The 24,578-nt window shown below is 36.0% G+C and overlaps 2 protein-coding genes across 3 annotated transcripts; one reads left to right on the forward strand and one right to left on the reverse strand.

The window, feature by feature from the left end:
• Positions 1–2,094: 2,094 nt before the first annotated feature.
• LOC121745286 (geranylgeranyl transferase type-2 subunit beta 1-like) lies at positions 2,095–5,326 on the reverse strand. Of its 2 annotated transcripts, none has more exons than XM_042139129.1 (10): positions 5,193–5,326; positions 4,987–5,041; positions 4,311–4,461; positions 4,002–4,118; positions 3,698–3,764; positions 3,430–3,578; positions 2,807–2,940; positions 2,619–2,717; positions 2,461–2,536; positions 2,095–2,379 (listed from the first exon to the last, which is right to left on the reverse strand). In XM_042139129.1, the coding sequence occupies exons 2-10, from the start codon at positions 5,038–5,040 to the stop codon at positions 2,285–2,287; spliced, it is 942 nt and encodes a 313-aa protein (XP_041995063.1). In that variant the 5' UTR covers position 5,041; positions 5,193–5,326; the 3' UTR covers positions 2,095–2,284. The 2 variants fall into 2 exon arrangements, with proteins under 2 accessions (XP_041995063.1, XP_041995064.1); XM_042139130.1 differs by having other exon boundaries at positions 5,154–5,292.
• A 13,990-nt stretch (positions 5,327–19,316) lies between these two features.
• Positions 19,317–24,564, forward strand: LOC121743230 (potassium transporter 4-like). Its single transcript, XM_042136470.1, has 10 exons — positions 19,317–19,477; positions 19,903–20,066; positions 20,596–20,824; positions 20,907–21,152; positions 21,626–21,676; positions 21,798–22,058; positions 22,188–22,240; positions 22,604–22,718; positions 22,799–23,053; positions 23,311–24,564. Exons 2-10 carry the CDS (start codon positions 19,911–19,913, stop codon positions 24,393–24,395), a joined length of 2,451 nt encoding a protein of 816 aa, XP_041992404.1. The 5' UTR covers positions 19,317–19,477; positions 19,903–19,910; the 3' UTR covers positions 24,396–24,564.
• The last annotated feature ends 14 nt before the right edge of the window (positions 24,565–24,578 follow it).

Raw genomic sequence — 24,578 nt, forward strand, 5'->3', positions numbered from 1 at the left:
CCAGATTACAGTGTTACTATATGAATATTGCAGTGTTACGTGTCTGCATAATTTGTAATAGTTTTTTACCTTAACAGATTGCGGTGTTAATCTATGAATATTGCAGTGTTACGTGTCTGCGTAATTTATAATAGTTTTTTACCTTACCAGATTGCAGTGTTACCATATGAATATTGCAATATTGCTAAGTAGTATTTGCAGTTTACATATTACCTAAATCAGTTTAGGTTTCAAATTAAGTAATTGACCAAATTACCCCTAGACGGCAATATCTTCTACATTATTCAGCAATCCAGACTCTATTTCAATAAATTGATCTCAAGCGTCCATATACCAGATCAGACGGATCAAATTAGTGGTAGGGTGTCACTCTAATTATGGTGGCACCCTAATGCTCCCCTATCTCTACATATTCATATCTTTTATATTAATTTATTACTCCATTGCATTTTTGTATTTTATATTTGTATATTTTAAAGATAATCATAGATTTATTAATAATATTATGCAAAAACAATCAATTAATTCAATTACTTAACCTAAATCAACACTTATGACAAATTTGATTTCTAATTACATTTGATTTACATAATTGTTGATATTAATCCTTAGTTGATTTGCATAATAATAGATAGTAGTTATAATTGATTTATTACTATTTAAAATAGTTCCATAATATTAGTATATCATAACTCCTAAGTCCTACTTTTGTGGGAATAGTTGGATTATAGAGGTAAAACTAATTTATATGCGTATAATTAGTTGATTGGTTCCATAATTATATTACTCCATACCATATCATAGTTCCGTAATTGTTTTTTTAATAGTTCTATAATTGACTATGCATGCAAATGTAGTATAATTCTATCACAAATTATTTAGCAAACTGGGCTCAGCCCAGCCCAGCCCACTTACCAACTGGGCCTGGGCTCATTATTTATACCAAAACCCAGGCCCGGCCCGGCACTCTAGACATGGGCCTGGGCCTAGTTGTCATTGGGTTGGGCCGGCCCACTTGACACCTCTACTCATCCCCTTAGATCGAGCGGCCCGATAGGAAGGGAGCTCCACAAATCATCATCTCATCCCAACGGGACAGGACAACACCTCAACGGACTGACCTTTGCAAATGCTCTTAGCAGCTTTCCTTTCAAGTTACACTTGACACTCAAATTTTATATCTAACTTTCCAAACCTAATAGTTCTACTACATTTCTTGTTCCTCTTTTCCTTTAAGCCCAATTTATCACACCTCTACTATTTTTAGAATATTAAATCATCACTAATATACTATTCCCTTCGTCCTACTTAGGATTTTCACATTCTTGAATGACACAAAATTTTAGGAGGAGTTGTTAGATGAAGTAAGTAGAAGGAAAAAGATATTTATATATTTTAATAAGAAAAGAGGAGTGGGGATTTATTTCTAAATGTAAAAAGTCGTCATCTTAAGTTGGACAAACTAAATACGGAAAGATGGACATCTTAAGTAGGACGGAGGTAGTACAATTATCTTTTACTCTCTTTTCATTATGTCACTTAATTACTTTCTACTTTTTTTCTCTTCATAAAACTACATTTTCTGTCTCTATTTTTACACATTAACATCTTCAGAAATCTCAATGGAATAGATGCCATGCCATCTTCTTCGAGACAGAAGATGGAGCATTTATTTTCAATGCTTTATATACGTTTACAAGTTTCAATCTTATTTATAAATATAAAGATCAATACTATCAAATGAAGTTTGAAAAATATTTAAACAAATGTTAAAAGCTTATAACGAAAAAATATGAAACTGATCTAGATGAGAACATACTACTCCTCTATCCACCATTAAACGCCAATATCTGACCAGCACAAATTTTAAAAAACTATTTGACTTTATAAAGTAAAATGGGTAAAAAAAGTTAGTAGAATGTGATGCTACTTTTATTTATTAGTTTTATAATAAAATGTGAGTGAAAGTATAGAACGAGGTAACAGAATGCAGAGTCCTCTTACTAAATATAGTAAAAGTGAAATCAGACATTTATTGGCAGACAGGCGAAAAAGGAAAGATAGAACATTTAATGACGGACAGAGGGAGTACTATATATATAATCATCGTCTTAATTAGATAGAAATACAAATCCAAACTAGTTAATGATCCATCAAATGGTAAGAATTGAGTATTCCTTTCCAGTAATTTGGAGAAAACATGAATTGTACTACATCACATTTAATAATTTATAGCAAAAAGAAAAATATCAGCACTAGATTAATCAAGGGTGTGATGCTACACTTATTTGGTGAGGAAAATTTTGTTTACAACATCCACAGGCAATGCATAAGCTGGATCTATAGCTTTGAGTCCAGGATATTCAAGAAGTGATAGACCTGATTTCACCAAACAACAACGGTCGTCGTCAAGTAGTATAAGATATTACAGCAACTATATATAAATCGGCTCAATCTTACCAGCAACACCGAAATAGGTGTGGAATACATCAACAGCATCGTCGGGCCTATCCGAGATTCCACCATTCTGTTTATCCTATATCATTCAAGAATATGGATGGCATCAGATATCTCTTAGTTTACGTGATAAGCATCGGTTTTCAATGCAAAAGAATAACCTGGCAGTCCAAGATGAAGTTTATGAGCTTCTTCTTGTCAATCCAGTGAACTCTATCGATCATAATCAAACTACTAAGAACCCACCACGAGTAGCACACCTGGAGTTAGGAATGAACACTCGATGAGAACAATATTCTTTTCAGAATTCGTTGCACAATACGTTATACACGAGAAAAGAATCGCTCACATCAGGAAGCTTCTCAGGACGCCCATTTAAACCTCCAGATTTTACTTGTCGTTCGCATAACCACCATCCAAGGAGGTCCTTGTCAACATGATCTAAATAGCCAGTAATAGCAAGAGCCCCCACACAACAGAAAACTGTAATAACAACAGGCATCATCCACATCTGTTAGTTTTTTCACTAGGATTGGACTTTTTTTTATTTTTTAGAAGCAGCAAAAATCCAGTCACACAAACCAATGATCTTTGGTAGGCTGAAAATGTGGAATAAGTTACAACTATAATAAAGGTGGACAAATGGAAGCACAAATTCTCCCAATAAGGTCAGGAAAAAAAATGCATGGTCAGCTAATCAAGAGTCAAGTCCGATAGTATGACCTCTCCACCATCATGCTTTAGACTTGTAAATAAAAGGGGGCATGACTTTTATAAAATGCACAGAATCAAGTCGCCAGGTTTACAAATCTGCAGGAATTAATGTTCTCGTTTGATCCAGTTATATAAATATTTAATCACTTAGCAAGCTAACTAAAGATGTACAACTGCACCACAATATGCAATAGCTTTTGTATTCATATACTTATTAACTTTGCAAGTATGTGAAACACCTAAAGGCATGAAGCATACTTTGCCCGGCATGAGATTCTGCTCCAGGTGTGCATCCAAATCCACCATCTAAATTCTTGCAACTAACAATGTACTCTACAGCTTTTTCTACATTTATTTTACCCAAATGCTGTAGTAATGCGAGAGAGCATATTGCAATATAAGAAAACCTGAAAACATTGTAATACTTGTTACTCCGATAAAATAGATAATTTTCTGGAAAATTAACAAGCTAAATATGTGACAATTTTCCAACCTGCAAAAATATTGGATGAATAAGAAATCCTACCTGGTATCTATTTCACCCCAAATGTCACCAGAAAATGAGCCATCTTCATTCTGTAGGCTTGCAATATCTAGCCAGTAGGTTAAGTGCTTACTTGGCATTCAATTCTTATTTTGTGTTCAACTATACTAAGGAAGCAAAGGACATAAATGAAAAGCAATGGAAAAGATCATGCATGTAACACTGGGTGCTAATAGATGATAGCGAGTTAGCGAGTTTTAAAGATTTACTGACAGAGCCCAGCCAAACTTCAAGAACTATACTAATCTGAATAAATATATAATTGTTATCTATTATTGAAAGATACAATTGGCAACCTTCTCAATATCAAGAACATCTATCTTGTCAAATAGTGCTAAAACCTGAATAGCACTTAATGTGTAGAGCAGGTGAGGATCATGCCCTATATTACCACCAAAACCACCTGCATGAATGAATGCAAAATAAGATGACGCGAGTTTATCAGAACAACATTATTTAACATCTTGAATAAGTAACAATGTTATAAAGGACTTGCTGCAACCAGAACAAAGTGAAGAAATACACAACTACAATTTTGACTAATATCAATATAAGAGCATATAATTAATGTAAAAATTAAAGCCTGCGTGCACACCGGATTCATGCTGACATTGCATGATCCACGGAATAACCTCATTCTGATCCACTGCATCAAGCTTTCCTAAAACATCCAAAGTAGTCAATCCCCAATAAGCGCCATTCAATCTCAGATGCTCCATCACCACAGACGCGAAATCATCCTGTTTCTGTTACAAAAGGGCGCTGATTATTACTAAAAGAATACATCTCCACTTGAAGCATCAAGAGACCTAGAAACCCTGAATCTTCTTCATAATTAGTACTACTACCTCCGTCCTTTAAAAATAAAAAAATATTTCCATTTTAGTCCATCCCTTAAAAGTAGAAACTTTTAGGAATTGGACCCAATAATCCACTTCCTCTACTTCTAGTACTTTTCTCTTCCTCTTTCTTACTTTCTCCATTTTTCTCTTCATCTCTCTTGCTTTACCAATTTATCTCTATTACTATACTGATTGTGCATTAAAATCTATGCCGTTTTAAAAGTTTCTATTTTTCAAGGACCGAATTAGTACTATATAACAAAAGAAAGACAAAAAAAGGAAAAAAACGAATGCAGAGGCCTAATATTGTTAACAAAAACAGGGGGAGTGACTTATCGTTTCTTCTTTCTGTTCTTTTAGAATCATAAAGTTTCATTGTATGAGAAAAACATAAATTGATACAATCTACAAACTAACAATGAGGCCTACCTTTTCAATTGATATGATATATTTGATATGCTTTTCAACCACGAGCTCCCCCATTCTGTCATGTAGTAAAAAAATCAAACATGAGCAATAGCAAAAAGAACTCATGAACATAAGATCAAAAACCAAAATTTCAACATCGAATATCGGTACTCCTAATCAAGACACACAAGTATACAAACACATCTTCCAATATTGGGGTTGCTCACTTGGAATGAGAATAATGGCCTCGTGACGGAAAAAATTAAAAGACGCAACCCAGATTTATGCCGAAGAGGGCAGGCGGTGAAGGATTTGGGATTTAGGATGGGTTTGGAAATTCAAGTCTAATTTTTTTGCTGACTTCTTTAACAATCGCACTTTTTTCTTTTTACTTTTTTTTAAATAAAATATAATATTTTTAATTTTAAAAATTCTTTTTCTTTTTTGTGTCCAACTAAACATGCATACTCCTCTTATGGAACGAATAGAGTATGAAATAATAATTTGAGATCCAAATCCTCTATGGTCTTATACTTCGTATAAATACCATGCATAGGGCTCGAAGATATGAATTCTTACGGACCCCAAAACTCGTTTCACACATTTTGGAGGAGGAATTGAAGTGCTAAGAGCATCCGCAGCGGTGCTCGCTGCGGAGAACGGCGTCCACTATTGTGCTCTTGCCAACGGCACGGCTCTGCTCGATACATAGAGCACGTCCGTGCCGCTGAGCAAGGCGACGTGGCGCGTTTCTATTGGCCGTTGGCATTTTTTTTCTTTTTTTTTAAATAGAAAATAATACTAAAAATTAAAAAATATATATTTTCGGATTTCCAAAATTATAGCCGTTTTATTACCATTTTTTTGAATTTTTTTAAAAAAATTAATCCCAAAATCATTTATAAATACACACATTCATCATCCATTTGGGCAAAATTCGGCCACGAGTAGTGGTTTTTTTAAAATTTTATGAATTTAATTATGTAATTTTTAATTTTTAGGATTTAAATATGTAATTTTTAATTTTAAGACCTTAATTATGAAATTTTTTATTTTTTTGTAATTTGTAATAGTATTCCGGGTATTTTTAATGCATTTTAATATTGTGGAAATGTTTTTATTTAAATTGAATAATAGAACGGTGGGACCCTTGAGCATGTCCTTGCGGAAGAGCATGGATGTTGGTGTTGTGCTCTTGGGGCAGAGCAGGGAGTAAAAAATTAATAAAAGTGGGTCCGTGCCCATATCCGTGCTCTTGCCAAAGAGCACGGATGTGGATGCTCTAAGGTTCCCAATCATCTGCTCCCTCCATCCACGAATAAATGTCTCATAGTTGATCAGCTCGGGTGTTAATAAATTGTTTAACATTGTAAAAGAAAGTGGAGAGAAAAAGTTATTGGAATGTTAATCACATAGTTTTATACTCCCTTTGCCCGTGAAATGTTGTCCAGTTTTGTCATTTTGGTCCATCCGTGAAAAGTTGTCCACTTTGTTTTTTCTATTTTTGGTAAATGGACTCTACTTTCCACTAACTCTTTACACTCACATTATAGTATAAAACTAATATATAAATGTGGGATCTTAATTCCACAAACTTTTTCAACTTCCTTTTCTTCACATTCTTAAAACTCGTGCCGGGTCAAATTTGGAAAATATTTCATGGATGGAGGGAGTACGATAGTTTTATAATAAAATATGATTAGAATAAGTTAGAGGAATGTAAGGTCCACTTACCCAAAATAGTAGTAAAAGAGCAATGAGACATTTATTGACGGATAGACGGCAAGGAAAAATAAGATATTTAATGCCGGACGATGAGTACATTCTTGAAGAGGAAGACTCTCCACCATTCAATTCATCCGTGGAGTACCTTTGTTTAGTTTTATCATGTTTTCCTCAATTTCCATGGATTTTCCCTTGTTTGTTGATGGGATTATGTGTAGCTAAACATTATGTAGGATTTTGGTGATGATTAGAATGAGTTTCTATGTTTGGATGTTTGCCTACTGCTATGTTTTATTTGGTTGGTTCAATTGTGCTATTTCAATTCAAGTGTCTAGCCAACATTTGAATTTCTTTGCTTATTCGTTGTAATCGAGAGATACACATTTGAGTGAGATGAATTGACCAACAACCCGTACCAATTCACATTCGAGAAAAGAGATGGTTAATGAGAGTGTATAAATCTCTGTGACTATGGAGTTAGCTTGGATGTATTCGGGGACACTTCGGTAATTGAAGCTAATCTACAGATTGGGCCCACTCGAGAAGGGGCCTAGTCTAATTAAAGTTTTTCCATAGTAATATTAAGGGCATGTTCAAGTTGGCAGGCATTATATATGCCAATTTAAATCTGATCTGGTCTATTTACTGTTCAATCACATTTGTAATAGGGGTGTTTATTATGTTCAAGCAACTTGGGATGCTTCCGGAAATAGGGAGTATAATTTGTTTTTAATTTTTCTTTAATAATTCCCACCATGGATAATTCCTACTCTACCCTTGGCATTTGAGGAAGCCCGCCAGCCAAATAAACTTGGCGGTAACCTCAACCATTTCAAGGCTCATTTGGTGAACCAACAGGAAGCTACCTTTGTCAGACTCAGGAAGACAACCAGCACGATGCAGTCCGGTCTCCAGCACGGCCAAGGTATGTACTATGCTCTCCAATTTTGCACGCTTTCGTATTTACATTTGTGCAGTTACATCCATGTTTTGCGCGAGGCGTGTGAGGCGCAATGCTATTAATTTCGATTGTTTACGGTATGCAAGTCTAACCGTCAGGCGGTTGCCCCCAACATCGTGGTGTTGTATTTAATTTTCGATTCAATTGTTGACGATTTCTGGGTAAATTGACGCAGAGGTTTTATAATTCTTGGAGTTCTGTACTGACATTGCCACTTGCAATTGTGATTAAGTTATTGTGTGAATTGATTATTGCGTATGGGCTTCTGCTTAAGGTCTGTCTCCTTTATCTGGTACACCGAATGTATGTATCCCCAACACCGGAAAACGTCCATGGGGTGGTAGCCCTAGCAGCAGGGGCGATTGCGATTGCGATGGTATGTAAAGCCATCTGCCTCAGTTAACAACATATAGTTTTTACGTTGCGTTTACATGAACTACCTACCGAATGTGGTGTGTTTTGGTGTATTGAAGTTGTGATTGGGACGCCGCGGAACAAGTTTCTCAAGGGGGAAAGATCGAGACGAATGTGGACTCCAAAGGAGGAAGACATACTAGCAGCGACATTGCTTGAGCTCACTGCTACAGGTTGGAAATCGGACAACGGTTTCAGAGCAGGGTACCTAAGTAAGATTGAAGACAGCCTCCGTGCCGAGTTTCCCACCACGGACTTGAAAGGCAATCCGCACATCAACTCCAAGATCGGGTCATGGAAGAAGAGCTACGGCCTTCTCCGTTCTATACTTAGCCGAACTGGGGTAGGGTGGAACCATCACGGTGATCACAAGTTTGATTGTAGTGATGAGCAATGGGAACAGATTGTGCAGGTATTGTGATATCTAAGTACATGGTCCTTATATTGTAAACAAATAATTAGCAATTGGTTGTAATTGCAGGCAGACAAAGACACAAAATATATGCAGAAACGTGGTGTGAAGAGCTAGGGTTGCTGCGGAAGAAATTGGGGGGGGGGGGGAAGGGGTAGACGCTAGATGATTATTTCAAACATTTCAGGGGCATATTAGTCTATTTACACTCATAACCTGGTCCGAAAATCGAGTCCGGAAATGAATTAGCATCTCCTTCATATGAATTCATTTCAGAAAATAACAGCCTGGAACAGTGCCGGCCCGTTAAATAGCACCGGGCCTTAGCACCTTTACCCAAGCATCTTGAACACACCACAACTCCATGATTTAGGCCCATATATGGGCATTCCAGGGTGCTTGAACAGGCCCTAAAGGTGATCATAGGTAGACTTATGTATCGAGTGAGTTCACCTCTCCCGTTGTAATTGGATCTGAAATCCTATGCCTTTCTATCTTGTTAAACAATTGATACTTGTTTATTTGCTTTAGTTACTCGCTTTCAATAGTTGATTAGTTAAAACCCAAAACATATTTTCAACACGGTACTGATCCGGCAATTAGTCCTTGGGGATCGATTTCAAGTTATGAGGGCAGCGAAAAAGCATACACGAATATAAGACCTAGATTCATAATCAAGTTGTAAGTTGAGAATGTAAAACACATAAAAAAATAAATCTCACTTGTTGTGTAGTTTATTTGTACTATTGATCGAATCTGGAGGTTGAATCCACCACTATCAAAGTCCACGTGTATTCCAATCTAACAGAGGAACTATTCTCAGTACAACTTCTCTACAGATGAAAGCTAGGAAATCTTCTCTAAAAGTTTACGTAATCTCTTTCCATGACTTTTCTCTGTTCTCAGTCTTTCACGTAGTTCACAATTGAAGAATATAAATAAAGAATAAGTAGATGAATAACCAAGTAATTGAAAAGTAACTTGGACTCCATGATTGTTGTAGTCATGAATTAATATGAGTGTAGTTCAACTATAACTATTTAATCGTATGAATCTAATTGTAGCCCATTTCTATTCAATAAGCACTTTTCAACAAAAGGAAAATATGCAATAAGGTATATTTTGATGCGTAGGAACATGCATAGAAATCTAATTATCTCAATCTATTGTCTGTCAAATTGTATTTTAAAATAAATTTAGTTTCATGAATCAACTTATAAATTTTCAAATGGCATCTTTAAAATCCTCATAAATCGGAGATCTTTGATATATCCCAACAAGTCACTTGATCGGGTAGGTTTCGGTCCTAAGCTACTAGCTCGAATAGAGGTCTCTGGCCATTCGACATGCATCACCTGACTGGTGTAGGGTGTGCCATCCCCGCTCCATTCGATTGGGTGGTTTGGTGAAGTGTCATTGCACCCGACAGGGTCCTTCAGATTGGCTGGTTTAAAGCCTCTCATCGGACCCACTCGAGCTTCGGTTCTCAATGTTGAGCACCAAAATTCACATTATAGAAAGAAAAAATAGTTGAAGTATTTTTAATGGAGATTGATCATTCCTCATTATAGAGTTAAATTTACCAAATATGGAAGTTGACTAATTTTTATGGACATAGACTAATATGAAAAAAATAAAACTATTGATTTTTGACAAATAGAGTATAACATTTTATCATTTCTGCCCTCTGTTCCCATATCTTCTAACTACACATTGTATCTTGCAATCTTAGTAGTATATATTATGAGGTTAGTTAAATTTCAAAGATTGGACAAAAATTTAAACTCGTGATATATTGCTCAGTTGAGTGAACTTGGCTAGATAGTTAACTTTTTTTATTTATTTCAATTTCGAATAATCTCAAGCCAAATAAAATTTCGAGCAATCGACTTCCCTATATGGGAGTTTCCATCACCGTCGAGGCTATTGTAAAAGACTAGCATTTTAACATGATGAGAATGAAGTTTACCCAAACACGTATATAACACAGAAATTTCTCATATTTATCATCTATTTTACTCTCAATTATTGTGGAGTTAGGAATGAGAAGTTGCTTATGATGATTCATTGTTTTGTTCTTTAATAACCGATGAAAATGATGTTTATAAGCACTATAGTTTAGATCCAAACTGTGACGAAATATTGAATTTTGGAATATGCTCTTATTAAACGACTGGAAATTTTTAGTTGGGTCTGAAAGGATATGGGCTAGATTAGATTAATATGGATTAAATAATTATAGTTGGGCTACAATTATAATTAGTCCATAAGCCCAACAATCATGAAACCCTAATGACTCTTTGTCTATATATATGGTTATTTATTCTCCATTGTGGGTGATGGGAAATAGCGTAACATTAGAGAGAAAATACGTAAAGCTATGTAGAGAGAATTCCTAGCTTTCTTCTACGGAGCAATTGTACCGGGATAGTTCCTGCATCGGATTGGATTGCACGTGGACCTCGATAGTAGTGGATTCAACTTGCAGGATTCAATCGAAGAAGAACAACACAACAAGTAAGATTTAGTTCCGTTGTGTGTTACATGCTCAACTTGCAATATGATTATGAATCTAGATCTGTTATTCTTGTCTGCAATTTCCGCTGCGCTCATTAGATGAACACAAGAATTACTAACAGTGGTATCAGAGCACAGGGCTCGATTCATAATTATTTTGTTTACGAATTATTTGTGGATTAACCGTGGTAATGTAATTGGAATAAATTTTAAATTCTGAGAATGTACAGTCACATGAGAAATTAGATTTCAAGTTTGAAAATTGAAATTAGATTTCAATCAAAATTTATAATTGGATTTCGATTTACGTAATGTAATTGGATTTCCATTTAAATAATGCAATTGGATTTCAAATTTACGTAATCTAAATTAGATTTACGTAATGTAATGAGATTTCCTTTTAAAATAATAAGGAAGATTTCCTTTCAAAATTTACGTAATCTAATTAGATTTACGTAATGTAATTAGATTTCATTTTAAAATAATAGTATATCCCAATTACGTAAATAAATATTAATTGGATTAGTATTTTATAATTTTATATTAATTTAGAATTAATATAAATAATTAAATCCACATTTAATTAAAGAATAAAATTTGATTTTATTCGTTGAGCATTATTTGATATCCTATGTGATAAGCATGCTATTTGATTTATGCTCATTAATTTAACTATAGTAGTTAGAGACCGTTTTATTGTCTGGGTAGGCGGCGCCCAGTATGTGTAGTCCGTGTTATACTATGTCTGGGTAGGCGGCACCCAGTATTTGTAGTCCGTGTTATACTATGTCTGGGTAGGCGGCGCCCAGTAATTGTTTGAAATTTAATATTGGATATTATATTCACAGAACTAGTATCACACTTTTCCCCACAAAATATAAGTCTTGTTTTGAAACAAACGCATCGTCCATTATAATTGTTTGATGTTCCTAGCCTTTTCGACCACGAGTTTTACGCCAAAGTGTTTACTCTAAATCTACATGGCCTAGGCTCATTCATAGATGCATGGTTGGCATCGTGTGATGGGGTTGACTTGCTTAAATTGTTTAGTGACGCCAAAGCGACCTAAATAGTTTATGGATGCATATTAATTGGATTAATAAACCAAGAATTGCAAAATAGTTGTTGCAATTGGCTTGGAGGCCTACCTTGTGATATTATTGTAGTGATCAGCCAAAGCAGGGGCTGCAATAATATAGACTTGGATCTTGGACCACTAAAATTTATATTTGATATAAATTCGTATTTTATGTTTGGGGGACATAATATATGTTAAAATTAGTGGGAGCTAATCAATACAATAAACCCTTGTTTGATTAGTGATGCGAATGTGATCTTTGTATGCTTTTCTGATTTGCTTTCATTTTAATTTCTGTTCAGATAAAATGTCAAACTTGGCTTACAAATGTTTGATGGAAACAAACAAGTTGACTGGGTCAAATTTCACGGATTGGCTCCGTTGTTTGCGCTTGGTGCTAAGGCATGACAAGGTTGAGTATGTCCTGGACAAACCAATCGGTGTCATCCCCGATAAGGAATCTCTTGAGTTTGCTACGTTTGACGTTGAAGCTCATCAGAAACACATTGATAATGCTTCTGATGCTCAGTGTGTCATGTTGTCATCTATGAGTTTGGAACTGCAAAGACAACATGAACACATGCTTCCATATGAAATGCTAAAGCACTTGAAGAGTTTGTATGCTTCACAAGCTCAAACTATGGAGTATGAGATACTTCGCGATCTCTTCAACTGCAAGCTTCATGATGGAAGCAAGGTTTCTGAGCATGTGCTGAAAATGATTGGTTTGATTGAGAGGTTAGCATCGATTGGAACGGTGCTCCCCGCAAATGTCTCAACAAATCTAATTTTGCAGTCTCTTCCTAGTAGTTTTGAGAATTTCATTGTGAATTTCAACATGAACAACACGAAGGTTGGGCTGCCAGAACTGCACAATAAGCTTAAGACTTATGAGTCTTCCACTGCTAAGGTAAAATCTGTGCTCATGGTGAGCTCTTCTGCGAAGTCTTCGAAATGGAAGAATAAGCAGCAACAGAAGAAGAAAGCATCTAAGGATGCTGTTCTAAAGCCTAAGAGTGGAGGGGCCAATAAGAAGTCGAAATTATCAAAGGATGAGTGTCTTTTCTGTCATGAGAAGGGACACTGGAAGAGAGACTGCCCAAAATTCAAGGCACAAGGTGCAGAAAGTGGGAGCTCAGGTATGTTTGTCATTGAGATAAATATGTCTATGAATAATTCACAATCTTGGCTATTAGATACAGCTTGTGGCTCACACATTTGTAATAATGTGCAGGGGCTAAGTGACTGCAAGAAAGTGAGACCTGGGGAAGTTGATTTGCGTATTGGAAATGGAGCAAGAGTTGCTGTCAAACGCGTGGGAACTTATAGATTAGATCTTCCCTCAGGACATAGACTAGATTTACTTAATTGTTATTTTGTTTCAGTTATTTCAAAGAATATTATTTTCATTCCGATGTTAGACATTGAAGGTTTTTCCTTCCATTTTGCAAACAGCAGCTGCTTGTTTTCTTTTAATGGATTGTTTTATGGAAATGCCACTTTTGAAAATGATTATATACGCTTGAATACGAACAAAATATTCTCAATGTGCAAAACAAAAGACCTAAGCTAAGTAATACGGATAATGCAACTTATCTTTGACATTGCAGACTTGGTCATATTAATGAGAAAAGAATAGCAAGATTGAGAAAGTTAGACTATCTCACTTCATTTGATTTAGAATCCTATGGAGCTTGTAAATTCTGTCTCAAAAGAAAAATGACAAGTAGACCATTTTCTGGGAAAGGGGTGCGTGCCAAAGATTTGCTAGAGTTGATCCACACAGATGTGTGTGGACCGTTTCCAACTCAAGCAAAAGGTGGTTATTCGTACTTCATTACTTTCACTGATGATTTGACAAGGTATGGATATGTGTATCTTATGAAACACAAATCTGAGGCCTTTGAGAAATTTAAAGAGTTTAAGTGTGAAGTTGAGAAACAACTTGGGAAAAGTATCAAGACTCTCCGATCAGATCGAGGAGGGGAATACTTGAGCCGGGAATTTCTTGATTACTTGAAATCACATGGAATTCAGTCAGACTGGACACCTCCTGGTACACCACAAATGAATGAAGTATCTGAAAGGAGAAACCGAACATTATTAGATATGGTTCGATCCATGATGAGTTTAGCTAGTCTTCCTTTATTCCTATGGGGTCATGCCTTACTAACGGCTATTTACATTCTAAATAGGGTTCCTTCTAAATCAGTCGAGAAAACACCATATGAGTTATGGTGTGGCAAGAAAGCAAGTCTTAACCATATCCGGACCTGGGGTTGTCCAGCTTTTGTTAAGAAAATGATGACTGATAAATTGGAAACTAAAAGTGAGAAATGTTATTTTGTGGGATATCCTAAAGAAACTAAAGGGTACGATTTCTACTGTCTTGAAAATCACAAGGTGATAACATCAAGGAATGTGACGTTCCTTGAAGACAATTATGTCTGCAAGGAACAAGGTCAAAATACAGTAGATCTTGAAGAAATTCAAGAACCACAAGTTAACAATGAGGATGAGGGATTATCCACTAGATTGGACAATAACTCAGTGGGAGTTTTTGATGATCTATTGGGAGGGGAAATTACTCTTAGAGAGGACCTTAGAGAGACTCTCGAAGGACCACCTCAAGACAATGAGATGCATCAAAGACAAGATGATACAATAGTTGCATCACCTCTACCTCAAGAAGATCATAGTGATATTCCTGAACCTTCTCACATACAGAATGAACAGCTTAAACCAGAGCAAAACCAACTCAATAGGCCTAGAAGGATTCGTCGTGCACCTGAGAGGTGGAATGCATCTAATGGTTGAGATGTGTTTATAGTAAACGCGAGAATGTAAACGTTGTCTTCCTCATCATATATGTTGATGACAGCTTGAATATGGGAAGCGATCGTTCCATGATGCAATCCGTGAAAGAGTGGTTATCTAGTTCTTTTATGACGAAGGATCTAGGTGATGCTTCCTATATCCTTGGAATTAAGATCTATTGAGATAGACCAAATAGGATGTTAGGATTATCACAATCCACTTACATAGACAAGTTGCTAAGGCGCTTCTCAATGGAGAATTCTAAGAAAGCTTTTCTTACTATGGGACATGACATTGTATTGTCAAAGAAGGATTGTCCTTCTAATGACAAAGAAAGAGACAACATGAAAAGGATCCCGTATGCTTCGGCTATAGGATCTATTATGTATGTCATGATCTCTACTAGGCCAGATGTGGCCTATGCGCTTAGCATGACAGACAGATTTCAGCAAAATCCCGGTGAGGAACATTGGAAAATTGTTAAGACTATTCTTAAGTACCTTAGAAGGACTAAAGAATATTTCTTAGTCTATGGTAGACAACCAGAGTTATCAGTTACTAGGTACACTGATTCTAGTTTCCAAACAGACCATGACGACTATAAGTCTCAGTCTGGATATGTTTTTGTCCTCAATGGTGGAGCAGTGAGTTGGAATAGTTCCAAACAAGGTACAACTGCCGATTCCACCACCGAAGCCGAGTATATTGCTGCATCTGAAGCTGCCAAAGAAGCTGTTGCTTTGTTAGAGTTCGTTAAAGAACTGGGTGTCATTCCGAGTGCCAATAGTGCAATACCTTTGTATTGTGACAACACTGGTGCTGTTGCGCAAGCAAAAGAACCCAGAGCTACGAACAGGAACAAGCATGTTCCCAGAAGATATCATCTGATCAGAGAAATAATTGAAAGAGGCGACATAAAATTAGAAAGAGTACCCACTGATGATAATTTGGCTGATCCTTTCACCAAACCGTTATGTATAGCAAAACACAACAAGCACTTTGAGAGCTTAGGTGTTAAGCATCTTGGTAGATGGCTTTGAATCAGTAGGAGTTACAGTTTTATATGTCTTAGAAATATTTTGTGTTGAGACAATATTACTTGATCACATTATATGAAAATTTCATTTTCTATGGGTTTTGTGCACTTATTGGAATAATTGTGTTAAATGTTTGATTTTATTCTAAATATTTGTTCCCTTGAATTATGACTGTCGTTAATGGTGTGAGACATTAATGATATAGTATAATTCTAAAATAGCCATAACCAATGATCATCAAGAATGGGATATTGATGATATGTTATAGGTTAGCATGGGGTTTGCATCACATTCTTCGAGAATGTAGTTGTTCTCACAACTATGAGATATTAGATACTCGTGATGGACACATGGTATACTTTGGAGAGTATTGGTATACCCTACTATTAAACTGTTTTGTTGAGTGTCTACAGTTTATTAGTACATGAAGTATGTAATAGTCCTTGGATCTGAGGTCATTACACATTTTGTTTGTTGAGTGGTGTGCTTTGATCTTGTCCAACGCTTTGCCTGCCAAAGGAGGATTGAGACACGGGCTTGTGTTGGGTACATCATAAGATAAATGGAAATGGTAGTTGAGCCAAGAATGAGATTCATTCCTCGATTAGAATTTCGAGAGAACACTCAAATTCTCTATATTACTTGACCATTAAGTCATTGGCCAATGCAAAGATATATTCGATTAAAGTAATTGAATATGATCGAATGGGTCATTTAATAAAGATGAGATAAAGTGATTGAGCTATTTGGATGACACATGACAAATCTTAGGCTCAATCGGGTGGTTCGTGAATGAAAGGATATTACTATAAACTTTGTGTAAAGGCTTGTTTACCGAATTCACGTAAACGTCCGTCATATATCGAGCTACGCTGCCAACGCAGTCTAGGAGTTTTGTGCAGACTTCGATTAGATCGTCGTCGATAATGGGGGCCTAAAGGGTCACACTATAAGTGTATTTTGATCCGCTCAAGGGTACAAAGTTGAAACTGCGTATTATATCTAATGCTAGTCCAAGTGGGAGATTGAAAGGATATGGGCTAGATTAGATTAATATGGATTAAATAATTATAGTTGGGCTACAATTATAATTAGTCCATAAGCCCAACAATCATGAAACCCTAATGACTCTTTGTCTATATATATGGTTATTTATTCTCCATTGTGGGTGATGGGAAATAGCGTAACATTAGAGAGAAAATACGTAAAGCTATGTAGAGAGAATTCCTAGCTTTCTTCTACGGAGCAATTGTACCGGGATAGTTCCTGCATCGGATTGGATTGCACGTGGACCTCGATAGTAGTGGATTCAACTTGCAGGATTCAATCGAAGAAGAACAACACAACAAGTAAGATTTAGTTCCGTTGTGTGTTACATGCTCAACTTGCAATATGATTATGAATCTAGATCTGTTATTCTTGTCTGCAATTTCCGCTGCGCTCATTAGATGAACACAAGAATTACTAACAGGGTCACTGGCCTTTTAATTTAGTTAAGGTCAACTAATGATGTTTAAGACAATTATTTGATTTTAATTATGTACTTGCATCGTTACCAAACATAAAATGTTTTTAATATTTCAAGACTATATCTTATCCCAAAATCTTACGTAGCACGTAGTGTTTATTATTCAACTCGTCTAATAGATACATGTCATTAACAATGTCTCTTGTAATTTAAAAAAGTCAGTTGTAGTACAAAATATAAAAGCTTATGCTATCAAGTTCAATCAACACAAATATAAAATTTCAAATAAGAAAAAACTACAAATTAATTTTGAACCGATAAGAAAGTCAAGTTGAATTAGGCTCGTACTATATAGTACACACACACTCTCTATTTTAATAAAATATGCATAAATCATACCTCCTCCGTCCTTAAAGAATATACACTTTGGATTTGACATGGATTCTAATGCAAAATTGAAAAAGTAAGAGAGATAGAGAGGAAAAGTAATTAAAGTATTGTTAGTGGAGAATGAGTCACACCTCATTAGAGTGAAATGAGTTTCCAAAATTGAAAAGTGCAGATTCTTGTGGGACGGACTAAAAAGGAAAGAGTGCATATTCTTGTGGGACGGATGGAGTAATTAATTGCATTATGATGACTATTTTCATATAAATTACTCCCAGAGCAAAAATCATCGTTACTCGTACAACTAAAATATATTCTCTCTGTCCCATTAGAAATGAAATGTTTTCCTTTTTGAGTTGTTCTATTAAAAATGAAACGTTTCTAAAAATGGAAACAGACTTTCTCTACTTTTTTTCTCTTTTACTTTACTATCTCTTCATTAACTCACAATATAACACAACATAAAATCTCGTGCCAAAAATAGTGAACCAACTACTAGATTTTGTTAAATAATTTTGTATTTAATGAGACGAAAGGATTATAATTTTGTTAAATAATTATTTTGATCGTTATATTGTCAATAAAAACTAAAACTAGATTCTTAGAAGATGAACCAACTACTAAATCATGTTTGTTGCATATTTAGAATTTAAGTGAAGTGAATAAAACGAGAGAGATGAGAGTAAATAAAGGTAGAAGGAAAATAAAGTTTTTATTAAATAAAATACTTATATAATTAGAATAACTCAAAATGAAAATGAAAATAGTGAAGTAACTTGGGCAAAGTATAGTATACTCCATTCCCTTCGTTTTAACTAAGTTGAGTCATATATTTCTATTTGACATGTTCCAAATAATTTGGATCATTTTCTTTTTTGAAAAAATCTAAACATCCTATCACTATTTCTTTATTCTATCATCTAATTTACTCTCTCTTTATCTTTCATATTTTATTTTTCTCTCTTACTTTTCAATACAATTTTTTTATTTTCATACTCTAAACTTTTATCTCAACTTGAACGGAGATATTACTATTATTTGTATTAATGAATTGTCGCATACTAAAGTAACCAAAGCTTTTTGCATGACCTACATATTTTTACTTATTTATTCATAAAAAATTTATACTAGTAATTGATGTGTTGTTAATAGCGCAATGATCCATTTGAAGGGTAATACTCCCTCCGTCCACCATTTAAAGAGCCATTTTGACTCGCTCAACATGGGTTTTAAGAAATTATTTGATTTTGTGAAAAAAAGTAAAAGGAGAAAGTGAATGGAATGTGAGACTCATTTAAAGTATTAGTTTTATGTTAGATTTTGAGTGTAAAAAGTTGGTGGGAGATGGGATCCACATACTAAAAATAGAATAAAGTAAATGATTCTATAAATCGTGGACAAACTAAAATGGCAAAATGATTCTTTAAACAGTGGAAGGAGGGAGTATTAATATTTAATAAATATTTAAATGGGGCGTATAGTATTAATAAAATGGATAATTCTGTAGTGAGTATTTTTATGTTGCATTATTGTGTGTGAGCCATCCTTATTGGACTGTGTGTGCTATGTGTGTGATTGCATAACAAAATTTGGGTGTGTTTATATCCCATCCCCTTCTCTCATTTCTGCAGATCTCACTACCGCATGTGAAATTAAAAAAGTTCGCGTTTTCCGCATCTGAGCACCTCTCTTTCTCGTGAGTTTTCAATTTCTTCTAATTGCTATCATACTGTATTTGTTTGATTCACGGATTGCACGCGTGTGTTTACGTATATACGTGTTTGTATATGCTCTACTGATCCACTCATTGAAGTTTATCCGCACGGAATCGGGTTCGATTCAATTTTCTAGGGGGAAATTGTTTTTCAGGCTCGTCAATGTGCATTCATTTCCGTTTTGGATTGATATTTGGGGATTTTATCGTTTTTAAGTTGATATTGGGGATTTCGAATATTTTGATTTATAAAAGGTACTGAGTTGAACTGGATGTTAATAGAAGCCTTAGGTATAGCTTCTAATTGAACTTTTTCTGTGGACATTGAGCGTTATTTGATGCATATTTTATTCCTTTGAGGATTAGATACCTAAGCTTCGCTCTTGGTGCTCTAATAATCGTGATAGGCGAGTAAATGAGCCGAATAGATATTGAACCTGAGGAAGACAGCAATGATTTGCCACCGCGAATGGCAGCGGGTGAGGCTCAGGAACCGAGCCATCTTCGTGGACAAGACAGGGGTGATCAAACTTCCTGGATGGGTAGGAACAAGAGAGAGTTGCCATGGAAGGTACATATTACTATTTACATTATAATCACATGTCAATTTAGGTGTTAAAAGGGAACTCAGTTAGTGATGATTGCATCTATGATTCTTAATATCTTTGTTTCAAAAGGAAGAAAAAATAAACCAAATTTTATTGTTCTCTACATTTGTCGTGACAGTCACTGCTATCAACTCGTAATCTCTCATATACTAGTACTCTGTTATACACAAATGCAGTGATTTTGTGCTAGTAAAAGCTAACTTACTTGTCCTCTTGCTATTGAGTGTATTTGTAATTTCTTCGACAAGTTATTGATTAGGATTATTATCTAACGACAATTCCTTTTTCCATTATAACATAACTGATCTCAGCTGAGTCAAGCATTAATGATTCGTAGTTTCCACTTGATCGGTTTTTAAAGATTTCATAGTCTTACATTTAATAGTGCTTCTAGTATACTCCTAGAGCGGGTCAGAACAAGTAATATATTTCTGCTTTTAAGGTACAAGTAATAAACCAATATTTTCAATGCCTCTGTTTTCTGTTTTGCAGTGTATTCCGGTCCCTATAGCGCTAGCATATCAGAGCTTTGGGGTGGTATACGGAGATCTGAGCACTTCACCACTATATGTATACAGAAGTATATTTTCTGGGATGTCACATCATCATCAGGATACTGATACAATATTTGGGGCATTTTCATTAATCTTTTGGACCTTAACTCTGATTCCATTGCTGAAATATATCATTATTATTCTCAGCGCTGACGATAACGGTGAAGGTCTGCTAAATTGGCAATATTAAGAATTTTATCTAATTTTTTACTCCATTATCAGTCTTGAGAACATGTTCAATCACCTCAGGTGGGACATTTGCTCTATACTCCCTGCTTTGTCGACACGGAAAGTTCAGTCTTCTTCCTAATCAACAAGCAGCTGATGAGGAGCTTTCAGCATACAAATATGGTTCATCAGGACAGTGTACTCCATCTTTAGCATTGAAGAGGTCTATAGAGAAGCGCAAAAATTTGCGAACTGTTTTGTTGCTCGTAGTCTTATTGGGTGCTGGCATGGTAATAGGTGATGGTGTAGTTACTCCTGCAATGTCAGGTATGTTGAGTCAAATATATATTATTGACGTTAGTCTAGTATTTAGCAATGACTACACAAATGGTGGAGAAACCGTGTCTATTGAACTGCCTTTTCCTTTTCCGTTTGGCATCATACATTTTGTTACTTAGATGGTGAATAATGAATAAGGGGGCCAACTTTCACTTGAGCAATAACTTTGTCTATTTTGTGAGAGCAATATGAAGATTTTATCTTGGATGAGTACTACTAGTTACTAAAGTATCTATGCAGTTGTAAATGGTCGTTCTCCATTGTAAATGAACATCAAACTCACCAAGGTTCACGGTCGGTAGTTATTCTGGTATAATATTTGGCCATGTATGTCCATCATGCATAACACTAATACCTTTATTTTAAGGTTGCATGACCCTCCAACCGCATGTTCTCTAGATATGTCATATTATGCTTTGTATTTGTATTAATAATTATCATTATCTTGTTTCTGTTTGTAGTACTGTCAGCAGTATCAGGGCTTCAAGCTGCTCACACAAAGTTGCCCTCGGGTATGTCTAGATATGTAAATTTGTTGGCCTGGAATCTTTCTGATATATATGTATATAATATATAATCCTATTTCCTTGGTTATATTCTCTTCGTGATCATGGTAAAATCTGTCATCCATAGGTGGTGTGCGGTTAATCTGTTGCGTCATATTGGTTGGACTATTTGCTTTGCAGCACAGTGGCACACATAAGGTTGGCATCTTGTTTGCCCCGGTAGTTGTCATCTGGTTAATATCAATTTTCGCCATTGGCCTGTATAATATCATATGGTGGAACCCAAAAGTCGTGATTGCTCTTTCTCCACATTATATCTTCAAATACTTTGCTCAAACTGGTACAGATGGATGGTTTTCACTTGGAGGGGTTCTCTTGTCTATTACGGGTAATAGATTCTACCTGTTGTTCCTTCTTGAATTTTGGTGTCATTCCTATATTGAAGTGGTTTTTTTATGGCTTGTGTTTTTAGTAAGGATGGTAAATTCATTTGTAATTGGTGTCGTTTGTGTAACAGGTACTGAAGCTATGTTTGCAGATCTTGGTCATTTCTCTGCAACCTCAATAAGGGTAAATCACTAAATCTACTTTTTCTTAGTTGAAAATGGACTGATATTTCTTATCCATTTCTAAGAATTTGAAAGACATTTGAAATGGATATTGTCAAATGCCGAGGCCCATATGTCAGTGTAGCTGTGTAGGCTAGTACAAATACCACACCTATAGTTTGACAATGTCTTATTGGCATGGTATTTTTAATCCTCAGATACTACTCGCCAGAAAGGATGTAAAGGAATGCATAATTCGTTTGATATGCAATCAATAATGTCCTCTTATGCTGTTCCGTTTAGTTTTATCAATCACATATCTTTGTAACCTTATTATGCTAACTGTTGGTGTATTTCTTTTAATTTGGATATTTTATATCTGCAGATGGCATTCATTTTACTAGTGTACCCTTGCTTGGTAGTACAATATATGGGTCAAGCTGCTTTTCTTTCAAAGAACATGGATTCCATTTCAAATAGCTTCTATGATTCAGTTCCTGGTATGCTTGTGCAAAACTACATTATAATTTATTTGATTTTTTGGCTGCTATTGTTTTTGAAGTACTGTTTTTTGCTGCAGATGGTTTTTTGTGGCCCGTACTTATTATCGCCACCCTTGCTGCTATTGTTGCTAGTCAGGCTATTATTTCAGCAACATTCTCTATTATTAAGCAATGCAATGCACTCAGTTGCTTCCCGCGTGTGAAGGTTGTTCACACCTCAAAACAAATTGAGGGGCAGATTTATATACCAGAAATCAACTGGATCCTCATGATTCTTACTCTTGCTGTGGCCATTGGCTTCAAAGACACAGACACTCTCGGGAATGCGTATGGTATGATAATCAATGTCAAACTTATGTTTTTTGTCATGTTGTCATTGAACGAATATTGTAACATATGTTTGTCTGCGACTCTATACTCTTTCATGAACTATGACAAAATGCAAATGGAAATACAAGATATTGCTGAAAGCTTTTCTGTAAATAGATGAAATGTTGCTAATTTCAGCACCAATTGTTTGCTGTAACTCACTTGATTAGATTATTCTGATCAATGCTGTTGCTTATATACTTCAATTTCTGTGTGCCAGGCCTAGCTGTGATGTCAGTGATGTTTATTACGACTTTTCTGATGGCACTTGTCATGATCTTCGTGTGGCAAAGGAGTATAATGGTTGCTGCTTTGTTTCTCATTTCCTTTTGGATCGTTGAAGGTGCATACCTGGGTGCAGCATTGACAAAAGTTCCTCAGGGCGGGTGGGTTTCCCTTTTACTCGCTCTCTTCTTTATGTTCCTCATGTTCGTCTGGCACTATGGAACTCGCAAAAAGTACAACTTTGATTTACACAACAAGGTTTCCTTGAAATGGATCCTCGGTCTCGGCCCCAGCCTTGGTATTGTGCGCGTGCCCGGTATAGGCCTTGTGTACTCAGAGCTGGCAACAGGAGTGCCTGCAATCTTCTCACACTTTGTAACAAATCTCCCTGCTTTTCACAATGTTCTGGTATTTGTCTGTGTCAAATCTGTTCCGGTGCCTTACGTGGCACCTGAGGAGCGATTTCTTATCGGTCGCATCTGCCCCAGACCATACCGGATGTACCGTTGCATCGTCAGGTATGGATACAAGGACTTGCAGGGAGATGATGGCAACTTTGAGAACCTCCTGATTCAGAGCATAGCAGAGTTTATCCAAATGGAAGCTGTAGAGCCTCAGTTCGCGACACCTGACTCCGTGTCGTATGACGGGAGGATGGCCGTCATAAGTTCCGAAGCATGTTCTTCCTCGAATCTCCTTGTATCCAATGAAGATGACTTTGATACTTTAAGTACCATGCAGAGCAGCAAATCTTTAACCCTGCAGAGCTTAAGGTCAGCTTGCGACGAGGAGAATCCGCAGATCAGGAGGCGGCACGTGCGATTTCAGGTGCCTGATAGCCTGGCTATGTATCCGGCAGTCAGGGAGGAGCTTAAAGACTTGGTCGAGGCAAAGGAGGCTGGCATTGCATACATAATGGGGCACTCGTACGTGAAGGCGAGGCGGTCGTCTTCGTTTTTGAAGAAACTAGTCGTGGATTTTGGGTATTCGTTTCTGCGTAAGAACTGCAGGGGTCCTTCAGTGGCGCTGCACATTCCTCACATCAGCTTGATCGAAGTTGGCATGATATATCATGTCTGAAGAATCTGCTGTTCAATTGCTTGTTTTGATTAAGGCTTGTATCTTTGTGAAGTTTATGTGTATATCTTAGGAATTCTGCATTTAATATGCCTTGCTACTGCTTTAGCGGGAATTTCAGTGCTATTGCTTTAGGTTGATAATATATATGGGCAAATCGACTTTAAAATCACGAACTTGAGCTTT

Source organism: Salvia splendens, chromosome 8 (genome assembly GCF_004379255.2).
Source record: "Salvia splendens isolate huo1 chromosome 8, SspV2, whole genome shotgun sequence".
Lineage (NCBI taxonomy): Eukaryota > Viridiplantae > Streptophyta > Magnoliopsida > Lamiales > Lamiaceae > Salvia > Salvia splendens.